General features: G+C 36.1%; 1 protein-coding gene across 1 annotated transcript; it reads left to right on the top strand.

Annotated features, from left to right (window-relative positions):
* The first annotated feature begins 5,683 nt into the window (after positions 1–5,683).
* On the top strand, positions 5,684–9,131 carry LOC120462037 (rhamnose-binding lectin). Its single transcript, XM_089116380.1, has 12 exons — positions 5,684–5,767; positions 5,919–5,954; positions 6,126–6,170; positions 6,277–6,406; positions 6,532–6,641; positions 6,735–6,779; positions 6,875–7,010; positions 7,511–7,626; positions 8,193–8,237; positions 8,385–8,523; positions 8,822–8,931; positions 9,041–9,131. Coding segments are annotated over exons 1-12 (990 nt in total). The 5' UTR covers positions 5,684–5,691; the 3' UTR covers positions 9,043–9,131.
* The last annotated feature ends 3,859 nt before the right edge of the window (positions 9,132–12,990 follow it).

Consider the following 12,990-nt stretch of genomic DNA (forward strand, 5'->3'; position numbering starts at 1 on the left):
GTGGCGTTATTATGGCACACGCCAGTGTGTTTGAAGGCTGTGAAGCGTCGGTTGGAGGAGGAGCCACATACAGTACTGCATCCAATACGCTTAAGGGACCATTGCTGCGTACAGTTGCTTTTGAATGTGCACGGTACTGCATGATGTAGCCTACTTCTCTGGAGATCCTCTTATAAAAATATGGAGAGATGTCAGACAGTATAAGAATGAAACTGCTATTTTGATACCCACTTTCAAATAGTATTATAATTCCTGTGTTGTGACATAAATACCATTGCAGATAATAGACAGACAGGCAGATAAGCAGAATCAGACAGACAGACAGACAGACAGACAGACAGACAGACAGACAGATAGACAGATAGATAGATAGATAGATAGATAGATAGATAGATAGATAGATAGATAGATAGATAGATAGATAGATAGATAGATAGATAGATAGATAGATAGATAGATAGATAGATAGATAGATAGATTTACTATCGACTTGTTCATTAAAATCCACTTTTTCAAGAACTTTCAATTCTCTTTTACTATATCATTTAAAACTATTTTCAGTTTTTCTTTAAGTGTCAGTGCCATCAGAATGACAAGTCCTTGTGTCATTGTGTGTGGATAAGACGGTCAAATTGCTTGGACATGTTGTCAATATAAGTGTACTCTGGAGGGATGTTCTGATGTAAAGCATAGATAAAGTCTTGATGACAATTATTGTAAATTGTAGGTTACACCTTACTGTACAGAATGAGGGAGTTTGATTGCAAGAGACTGGAAAGATTCACATACACTTTTACTGTTTGTACTGTAATTTGTTGACAAACCATGTCATTGTGCTATGCAGTGCTTGCTTTCCTTTTTGTATTGCAAAGACAAAAAAAAGTAGAAATGTGAACATGTGGACAATCTCCTCAGGGAAAACTGTACATATTATGACAACTTGTTCAACCACTTTGCATGTGACTTATGCTATGAACGAATGCCTAAATGTTGTGGGGGGTGAGACTATTCAACAGAGACCCATTATAATACATTTTGATCTACACGACATAAGCAATTGATAATGAAGAAAACAGCAGCGAATTGTACGTAATAATATGCAAGGATGTACCAAAGCATATGCAACATATTCAAAGAAATGAGAAACTGCTTTTTTGATGTGCGCAAATAACACAATGATGTGAAGATTGAACAGGTAGTTTTGAGAATTTCAATTCTGATCTGAGAAATGTACAAAAGCTACTATGAAAAACTGTACTGAGAATACCATCAGTAAATCAACTTGGTCTCTGGAGTGGAAACACAGCTTATAGATATAGTGGTCTTAAGTGGCCAAAACAAATAGATAGACTTTATACAACTAGTAGTCAGCATGCATGAAACTGCTCCGATCCAGTACACCAAGCAGGGCAGCATGTTTAAAGGGAATAAAGCAAAGGATCAAATGTCTCTTCTCCATTCTCCCTTTCACATGGGGCTCAGAGTAACGAGATTCCTGTTCATTAATAATAAAGAGAATGCATAATATATTAGTCATCTTGAATGGAGGGTTCTTGTAAACTTCACTCCCAGAGTCTGTAAAGGTCATATGTTTTCAATGTAAAACTAAAGATAGAATTTGCGCATCAAGCACTCCTTAATTTCCTAATAGCTTTGACGAATGCGGTAACTATTTGGTACAAAGAAAAACAATAAAATTAGTTAAAAAACTTTTATGTTAAAGACTGAAGATTACAGCAGTAACTGTTTCATAAAGCATGCATAACACTTTTCCACTTGAAATACACTTCACCGTTTAAGTATTTTCAACCTGGCTTTGATAAGAGGGGACCATATTTTACTCAACACTGACCTCTTCGGACAACACCCCTGTAGGGAACCTGAGACTAAAAGGGATACAACAGTTAGAAAGCTGTTTTTGCCAACAAAGACACTGAACCTCATAAGTTCATTACAATTGATGATTAATTTGTGTCATAATTAACGAGTATCGGATCAATGAACATTTTTACTTGAGATATGCACTTGAATTTAGCATATTGTTATAATAGACTGCCATCTAGTGTTCAACAAAACTTCAACCAAATCATCATGTCTTATTCACTCAAACACGTGTCAGTGGCATTTCAGTTAAACTCATTCACTTGAAATATGTCAATAGTTGTATAAGGGATGAAAGATCTATGTTTTATATATATAGTTGGTTGACATTTAGGTCTGTCTAAAGGGCAGCATTAACAACTAAAATTAACAGCAGTAATAGCAGAAACGCTTAAACTTTTAAAGATGAACTGCCTCATTTATTTTATTGTATGTTAATGCTCTCACTCTCTAAAGTCAAGTGCAAACCAATCAATAAACTAATTATGTCTTGGATCAATGTAGTAGTTCCCACTGTGAATTGCAATGTTTTTCTCTCACTGATCAGAATCGGAAAGAGCTTTATTGCCAATAAGTGTGCTTGCACACAAAAGAAATTTGTTTTGGAGGCTTCCAGTGCACATATACAAATACAACAGGAAAAATAGTAATATAAATTATAATAAAAAAAGTTAATATATAATAGTATGAGGATAAAAGTATTACAGTTAGGTTTAGTCAGGATAAGCATTTACAGATTTACAGATTACGAGCGTATTTACAGTGACTGAAATAAATTATCTATGAATATCGCCTGAGTGATATTGCACAAAACAGTGAGTGTATTGCACTTAAAGGAGTAGTTCACTTTTGAAAAAACTTTTGCTGATAATTTACTCACCCCCCCCCCCCCCCCCCCCCATCCCATGTCATCCAAGATGTCCATGTCTTTCTTTCTTCAGTCGAAAAGAAATTAAGGTTTTTGATGAAAACATTCAAGCATTTTTCTCCATATAATGCACTTCAGCGGCAGTGGGAACCAAATGGTTCAAGGTTCGAAAGACACTTTCAGTACAAACTGCAAACTGTTCAAAGGGCTTTAAACGACTCCAGACGATGAATAAGGGTCTTATCAAGTGAAACGATCCCTCATTAAATAAATAAATAAATAAATAAATAACAAAGTTTAATTTTTATAAGCTCAAATCCTCGCCTTGCTCTGTTCCGTGACGCACATTGGTGACTCTCCCATTCAAACTCGTTCATCAAAATGAACAAATCTATTTCCGAGTCAATTCGTTTTTTTCGTTCGTTGAATGAACCAAATGACTCAGACTTTTTTTTTTTCATATTTTTACATGCGTTTTTAAATTTTTGAATCATGCTTATTATTTTTTAACCCATGGCTACTATACTGTACATTGGCTGGATTTTGATCCCTCAAGGAAGCATTTGATTCTGTGGGGTGGGATTAAATTTATATCGGGTGCTGACAAGATTTGCAAATACAAGAAATTGTTGTAAAAAGAAAGATTGCTTTCAAATAGCACCCAGTTTCCTAACTGACGACGAAGACCTATAAAAAGTGATGTTCTGTTTCTACTTGATTTTGTGTACATCAATTTTGGCATTTACACAAACCATTTCTGTCAGTGAGAAAATAGGAGAGTCTGTGGTTGTTGAATGAGTCTACCTCTCATATTCTGCAGAGTGACATATTGAGATGTGACACGACACCAAACACGCCTCACCCTTACGGTTTCCTCATCATCCCCTCTTTCCCTGTCTCTTCTCTCTCATGCTGAGATCACTTGAAATTCACCCAAAAATCTATATGGTTTAATGTGAATAATTATCAATTAACAATTATGCTTGTTTAGTGTTTTTTACGGAGTCCTCATCTATTATCACACCACTTCTGAGGTCTGTTTCTGTCTGCTCATTGTTCTTTGTGTTTTGGATTGCTTATGTGGACGTTGACCCCTGCCTGGACTGTTTTTTGAGTAATGGATTTGCCTATTAAAAACTTATTGGATTATTGGATCTTCTGTGTTCCTTGAGTGTGGATCGTGACAATTCTAAAGTGAAAATATATAGTGAAAAAACGGTCAGGGAATGGAGAATGACAGAACTAATTAACAAACTAAAAGCAAATGGCAAACTAGAACAGGACAAGGAAACTGAACCAAATAGAAATACAAACAATAAACATGACTAAAACTCAAAGTGTGGCAGTCATTAGATAAATATCATTAATCAGTCATTGTTATTTATGCAAATAAAGTATATTTTTTTACTGGAAGTCTTCAGGAAGTTTCTTTAACAATAGAGAGTGTTTGCATAAGATCACTGTTTTTTTACAGGAAATATTTGCATCAAATATTTGGACTAATTCCTGAAAAGGATGTTTCTTAAACAAACGAGAGTGTTTGCACATGATCACATTTTTACGGGAAATATTTGTTCTACTGTCTGAGAAATTACGGGAAATAATTGCACTAATGTCTGAGACATTCAGGAAGGTTCTTTTTTTGAATGTTTTTGCCCACAGTGCTGCATAATACATGGTTTCTGAGACTATTTGGGTCAAGAAATTCCTAAATTATGTAGATTTATTGATTTCACATGTTTTTGACCTTCACATTCAAGATGGCCGCCAATTTTGGTGAGTTCAACAGGTGAGTAGGGTAAAAAAATTAACTTACAGATATCAACATGAAACTTTACCAGTTGATTACTCACATGAATAGAAGAAAAAAAATGTATTGTGAGTTTTCTGTAATTTTATGTTTAAATATGCTAATGAGGCTATTAAATATGCGCCCATTTGCATATATTTTGAGGTGACAAATCTGACCATTGAAAACCAGTTTTGCATTTTGTTGATATATTCAATGAAAATACATCACCTGTGGGGATTATGAAAATCTCTTTTTGTTACCAAGTAAATCATAAAATACTGCCAATAGCATTAAACTGATTTCCGCCCTATTTTTAGGCATAAAATATCATAAATCAGGCCAAGAATGATATATCAAAAAACCCCGTGGAAAAACCTATATAGTTGGGAATAAGACTGTACAGTTTGTTGTATGTAGGTGGTACAAAAGTGGAAAATCGTCACTAGAAGTCTGAGAAAAAAAACGTCTCAGTTACGTATGTAACCCTCGTTCCCTGAGTATGGAACGGACATGTTACACAGAGTGACGACGAATGGGGTTTCGAAAGCCTATCGACTGAGTATTAAAAAATGAGTCAATGCCAAAGAAATGCCATGAGACTGCGTTTTTCTCTCCATTGACTCATTTTTTTGGTGGATGTGGCTTCATCGAATTAACCATAATTGTTTTTCGTGCACATAGTGTACGCGTACATGCAGAATATATCTCTGATTTTGACTACAAAATCTTGGGGTATTCCTTCAAGCAAAAAATATAAGGGAGTAAAAGGCAGGTCTACATGCTATTTTTTCATAATCTCATCCGTAACCCCTTGACAAAATCTAACTAATTTTGGACATTCCCACACTCCCTCCAACATTTCTCTGATTCTGGATTATCCACAAATTTTGACATCACCTGCTGGTGTTCTAAAAAAAACTGATTTTGTTTTGTAGTCAAATTCTTTTCATGAATGACTGCTGATATCCTTATGACACCCTGTGCAAATGTTTTCCCAAGTCTCATATGAAGTTTCTATAACAATAAGTGTTTGCACAAGATCATATGCATACACGGATGTGTTTACTTTCAAACAAATTTAGAGGGAACATAGAAGAGCAATCAGAAAATCTTGTCTTACTTAAGCAATCAAATAACAGGCCATATAAATATGAATCAACTTATCAGAGGTTACATGTACACCACCAGCAGAACCATGTTCTTTCTCAGTGTCCTTCTGCTTACTTGTAAGTTTCTAAGATGAATGAAGTGCTCTTAGACATTTCAAAAGCTCTGTTCTGGATTAAATTTAGGATGGAGAATAGTGTGAATGGCTTCAAGATTAGCACTGCACTGCACAAGTATTTTAATCATTTATCTTATGTTGTTGTCTTACAGTGGTGCTTCAAGACTCCAGATTGCTGATTTCCGCAGGTATATCATTGAACTATGTTCAGTTTTAAATGTCATGTTTTTGTTTGTGTGTGGGGTTTGTGGTGTCAATAAGTGACCATACTGTATTTTTTACTATTATTTAGTATTTTGCCAATTACCTTGTTATAAATGACAAATTATACCTTCAAGGGGGGCTCTTTAATTTTTCAGAGACAGTAATTACCTGTGATGGGTTTGTCCAGCATCTAAGTTGTGGTAAGATGGTGTAGTTACAATCAACTAAGTTATTTACTATATATATATATATATTTACTATTTTTGTAATTGTTTTAACAGTAATCCATTAATTTCTTATATTCAGACTCTGGTGTGATCAGTGTACAATCAGCAACATTTGGCCGCAAAAGCAGCCAAATTTGCAGCGTTGGACGACCACCAGTCGAAACATCTAATACTCAGTGTTCATTAGATGTTCCTGCGGTCTCTAAACAGTAAAGATCTTTCGTTGTCTTTTAGCTTGAGACTCCAGACAGAATAATAGAGTAGTCTCTTGCTTACTTTCTTGTTAGTTAGTTAATTTGTTAATGATATTGACTTATTTATTATCCTTTAAAAGATGTGATGGTCTGAGAAAGTGTGAGTTAAACACTCAAGGACTTGCACCACGAGATCCGTGTTATGGAACCTACAAGTACTATACTACCAACTACATTTGCATCCAAGCAGGTTTCTCTCTCTCTCTCTCTCTGTCTGTCTCTCTCCTCCATTTACATCTCGGTGCAAGCCTGTAACCATGTTCTGTACTCTAACTTCTTCCAGAAATTAGTGTGACTTGTCATGGTGGATACAGTTATTTGGAATGTGGTGAGGTATTTTTCTACAACTCTTATTTTGTTTCAAGAAATCAGATCACATGGGTTCATTTAAGAAATACTATTATTATTTTTATCTCCATGTAGATTACGGTAAGATTCAAATAAATACTGCAAACTATGGACGTACAGATAAAATCACCTGCTCGGAAGGACGTCCATCCTCTGAGCTCCAAAACACCAAGTGCTTTTCTCCCAATGCACTGTCTCCTGTGTCAAAAAGGTATGGATCAAATTGCTTTAATTTAGGTACATTTATATTCTTGGTCTTCTTCAAATACCATCACAATTATCAAGGGACATTCTCAGAACATTCTGGCAAGGCTCTCACAAAAGTTCTTCCATTAATCTTAATAGAAAGTTCATTGCTCCATTGTTTTCTGAAGCATTTAAAAAAAATATATATATATCTCAAACCATGTCCAATCTCAGTTATTCTTGGGATATCTAGTAATTTCGAGTTTGATATACATGAAAGACGAGGTATATTATTTGGTATAATAATTGCCAAGAGGCTGATTTCACAAATGTGGAGAACTGATTCTGTGCCTATAAGTTTAAAACATTAAAAAGTATTATTCCCATAATCTTCTAACGTTTGAATAACATGTTAGAGAAAACATTTCAAATAATTGAGAGAACATTCAGAAATAATGTTTTCAAATGTTCTTCAAAAATATTTATGCAATGACTAATGTAAGCCTCCTTCTTTGACATGTAAAGCTGCAATGGCCTGAAAAGTTGTGAGGTTTTTGCTACACATACAGTCTTTACTGATCCCTGCTATGGCACTTACAAGTACCTTGCAATCTCCTATTTTTGCCTCCCACCTGAAATCCGTGAGTATTTCTTATCCTGTTGCTCCTGTTTTAACAGAATGTAATGTTTTTGGATACTTAATTGCATGGTAATTAAATAGAATTAAGTTTAATTGTATATATACAGTATAATATATAATTGTATAATGCTTTATAATGCTTTTTGGTCCACTTAAGTATAGGATTTAATTTATAATTTAATGATAATTTCTTCTGTTGACTTTGAAATATGGTTAATGTTTAAAGTAAAACGGTTCATTTTAGATTATTACTAAGTGCAATTTCTTCCTTTTGTGTTGTGAATACAAGGGTTCTCTCTTGTACTCGTGTACTTAAGCGGCCTTTAGTTTAAATAATATTACATTCTCTGCAAGTAGTTAAAAAATACATTTTAAGACCTCAAGTACACTACAAGTGCACAATCAGTACTACTAAGCACACTTCTTTTTCACTATAATGCACATAAATCACAGTCTCCATTGATATGCTTTTAAAAGGCATGATCACAGTAGACACAGCACAAACAATAACTCAATAAGACTTTACTTTTTTCTTATTGCTCTACAACATCTCTCCTTTTTCTTTAGATTCGAGTATGGTCTGTGAACATGAAACTAATGACCTGAAGTGTGGTGTGTATTCTGTTGTTTCTTGAATGTTACTTATGTTTAGCCGATATATTCAGCCAGAGGTTATTTCTAAATGGTAAAAGTTATAGTATATAATAACTTTTTTTTTTTCATCTAAGAGTTTGTAAAAAGTTGAACTGTTGCTTTCAGAGGATGGAACTGCCATACAGATTCACAGCGCCAACTATGGGCGAACTGATAGCGTGACGTGTTCTACTGGACGACCTGCTTCTCAGCTTGCCAAAACTGACTGCTACGCCCTAAATTCACAGACAATAGTTGCTACTGGGTGAGTTTACAAGCACAATATACAAATTTCCACAGGTAATTCAGTCTTTACCCTGATAAAACAAAAAATAATGCTTTTTCTACATTATCTATACACACACAAAAAATAAAAAATAAATAAATAAAAAAACCTGGGCTTGATTCGGTTGTTCTAAAGGTATGTAAAAAGTGTCTAGTTTAAGTGTTTCCTCCCAGCAGGGTAATAACTTTTTTTAAACAATAATAGAATCAAGCAAAGTTTTTTTTTTTAATCACATTTTTTTTGTTTTAATTAATTATTGATATTTTTTATGGTGTAGATGTGAAGGGAAAAACAGATGCTCCATATTAGCCTCCAACAGCGTCTTCTCAGATCCATGTGTCGGCACATTCAAATACCTGTACATCTCATACTCCTGTGCATCTAACTGTAAGTGTTACTGTACAGAGCAATGAATTTGCATACTTGAGCAAGTTTTATAATCTGTTGATTAGCTTTGATTGGTTAATTAACCCCTCTCCCCCCTCCTGTCTTGCAGAAATAGTGGTTCTCATGGATTTGGGCTCTTCAGTTCTCTATCAACATCATCTTCACTTTTGCTGTTCTGAGGGAGGGGGAAGTTATTTTATTTGAAGATTATGAAGGCATTAAAACAATAATAATAATAATGTACATGCATAAATCATTTATATCACACTCTACAATGATACATAACAATTTACTCATTTTGATTAAATGGTGACTTTTAAGCACAGCTTTACATAATTTACCAATGTTCCTCTGGCTTGATTAGTTTAGGACACTTTTTATTCAACAATTTTATTTATCTGACTGTACTGATGCTGTTGTATAAGAATTGAACCTAGCTGGATGATGACAATAAAAAAATATTTTGCTCAATGAACAAATTTAACCCCTTTTATCTTTGGAGTCTATATGACCCAATCGATTTTTCCGTAGTAAATGGGCTCCCTTCATCTCAGTTGCATAAAATTGTCACTTTTTCTACATTATCTATTTATACACACAAACTGGGCTTGATTTTGGTTGTTCTAAAGGTATGTAAAAAAATGTCACACTCATGACCTTTGTGGTCAATATGCAACCACATTGAAATGAATAGGAAAACAATTTGTTCATTTGTAAGAAATGCAATATGGTATTACTAAGTATATTGATGTATATAAAATCTGAAGTCAAGCCATGTCAGTTTGCTGGTGCTTTACTGGAAGCAGCGGTATGATGAAACGTACCACAAACCGTCATAGTTGCATATCTAACGTTATGGGGAAAACTCATAACAACAGCTATCTGGAATAATATTATAACAGCTTATTATTATTATTATTTGGCTAAAGTTATTCCTGAACATTGCAAATAGTAGGCTACAATGTTATGGCTGCAAGTAGACGCAACACACACACTAAATCCCTACAATCTGATATCCGCTAGAGCTGTCCAAGTTTAATCAAGCTTCACTCATACTTTTTGAAAGAATTAAATTTTCACACACATTTCACAAAAGTCAGCACTAGAAGCTACTCACCAGTTCAGAAGAAACAGTGCAACCTCAGCGTCCGATTTAAAAACGTTCAATTCTTTGAGTTCTCTCCACCGTTTAAAAGCCTTCCCGATTAGTATTAGTTTCTTTGACTAAAAACGACAGCATTCCCTCCTTTATGTTTTGTATCATCAAGATTTTGCTTTAGTATAATTTTCGGGCCTGTTTCGGTATTCGGGACAACAGCTTAGATTTCGGGACTGTCACAAATTGTTCGGGACTTCTGGTCACCCTAAACAAAAAGTAACTCTGAAAGTTTTGGAATACAGGAATACAGCAAGCTACCTTTATTTATGAAAAACTGTATGACATACTGTCGACTTCGGCATTCTCTGTCTTCTCTTTCCTTTTTTCTTTCCGTTTTTGATGCCCTGACTTTTGATGTGGCATGCCTACGTGTGACACTGCCTACGTGTGACACTGACTACGTTTACATGCAGCAAATTTTCGGGTTATAGTCGGGTTAAGGTCACTATTCGGGTTTCTGAAACATTAGGAATAACCCGTTTACATGCGTGAGCAGAGAGAGTTTCTCCACATGGAATTGCAATAGCCCGATGTTAAACGGCGACGCGCGGTTAGCGTCTACGTACGCACAAACTTAAGACGCAATATTCCTAAGACGCATTTCTGATTCTTCTTCCTGTATCCAAAGACAACAACAACAGTAGCACGCGGATAATGAATAGTTTGAGGCAGATAGCGATCGCCTTTGTTTGCGTTTTGATGCAGGTAATGTTACTGACCTCGCTCCAATGCTGTGCTGTGTCTCGCCTGGTCTCGCCATGTTTACTTCCGGTATACTGCACGCGGATTTTTGTATGCGCTAAGAAGTTTCTCTACTCAAAAGACCAAGATTCATTGCGAATAGAACATGCGCAGAACACAAATCACTAAGGGGATATGCCGATACGCGTTTACATCATAGACATATGGTTTACATGACCAAAAATTCTGGTTAGAAAAGGGGTACCCAAGGTATATAGGCCTAATATCCCGGGTTTTTGTCGGTGTTTACATGGCCGTTTGCGACCAGGTTATTGCTAATATCCCGGTTTTGAACGGGTTATTGGCTGCATGTAAAGGTCTGCACTGCAAGTGCAATAAGCAAGACGCTGCGATCGTTGCTCGGAGAGAGCAGGTGGAATGAACCATTAGTGAGGGGGAGGGCTGTGAATCAGTATTTATATGTTGTACAGTATTTGTTTTTTAAAATATTAAATATATGTTAAAAACGGCCAAAAATACAAATTTAGTGCATGAGGGGCCCTAGGACATTTAATGTATGTATTCAAAAAAAAAAAAGAAAAGAAAAAGGGGGTCTACGTAGATTAAATCAGCCCAGAAGAGCAGTCTCTTTATAATAAATTATAATAATAATTATTATTATTATGTTAAGCTTATCAAGCAACGAGAATACTTTTTGTGCCCAAAAACAAACAAAATTAACGACTTTATTTCAGCTATTCATTTCCTTCTCTTTGGGCCACTAGTCAGGTAGTGTGATAGCATAGGGCTACGTCACATGAAGGCTCACTATTCGGTTGTTAAGTCTGACGTCACGCGTGACGTTTAGCCTCTTCCGGGTCCAAGCGCTCCGCTCGTCCATATCTAATTAACGTTACAACCCATAACGTTAGACTAAGCCCTTTTCTTAAAGGACTGGCTTCGCTTCAGCGCCAGTGGGTGTTAGGGATAAAGGAAAGAATTGTAACTTACCTTATCAACTGCAGCCATTTTCTCTTTTCTTTCTCGTCACAGGGAAAGCGGTAGAATGACAGTTGAATGTCACTTGTTTTTTTTAACTCCGATCTATTTAAACAACATGGGACAAAGCACTGCGGCATGTTAAAACTCGGGCAAAAGCGGTAAGCAGATAGAGAGGACCCAGCATTTGGACCCGGAAACAGTATTATCAGAGCGTGATTACGTCATGACTTAACAACCGAATAGAGCATCACAGTCCCGCCCACAGCCGGTGCCAGGAGTAAGAATTCAATACAATTTCTCCATTGACATTTGAGATATAAGCCATAAAAACGTAACCATACATGGTAGACTTAAAACCAGCTACAACTGTACTAAGTGTACACACGGCTGTACACAATCCTGAACAATCCCACAATCAAACAGTAATGCATCTGATTGGTGGAAGTCGTTTAAATGTCTGGGTAAACCCCGCAGAAGTCTGTGAAGACTGAAGTCTGAAGATCGTGTAATGACGTAGGGCTAGTTCATTGGTTGCACGTCAGAGGCACCATTGGATGTGCAGTTGCTGCAGCACAGCCTATGAGCGAGCTAGATGCTCAATGTTTAGCATGTGCAGCTGCAAATACATTTTACATATAAGCTTCAGTAATTTGTGGAAAAGGAGTTTCTGCACATTGCACATTCACTATACAATCCACTGGGGGAAAAAGTTCACGTGGCCGTCGTCAGATTTGGGCGTCACTCAAAAGGATCTTTCATGGTGGCTTCAGTGAGGCGCGGTGGTTTATGGGAGGAGTAGTTCCTTTGCTCAGAAATGATAATATGTACACAGTCTTGTACCCTTGACTTTTTTGGGGATTTTCTCTTAGTTTTTTCACTCGAAATGATTGTATGTTGGCCTGATTAAATGTTGTATGCTTACGAGTTCAGCCGCAGCTGGTTAACCTCAGACATGCGCTAAAACTCTAAGGATTTTCCAAAACATCAATGGGAGAATAAATGGGAAATTTATTTCCGGCACCACAGCTCTCTCGGGCTGTGGGCAGGACTGTGATGCTCTATTGGCCGACGCTGGTCGTGTGTGATGCGTGTGACGTACAACAACAACAACAGAAGCTTACACTATTATACTAGTGAAATGACTCAAGCCCCACAGAGAAGGAAATGAATAGTTAAAATAAAGTTGTTATTTTTGTTTGTTTTTTTGTTTTCAGGGC

This window comes from Pimephales promelas, chromosome 10 (genome assembly GCF_988280905.1).
Source record: "Pimephales promelas chromosome 10, fPimPro1.hap1.1, whole genome shotgun sequence".
NCBI lineage: Eukaryota > Metazoa > Chordata > Actinopteri > Cypriniformes > Leuciscidae > Pimephales > Pimephales promelas.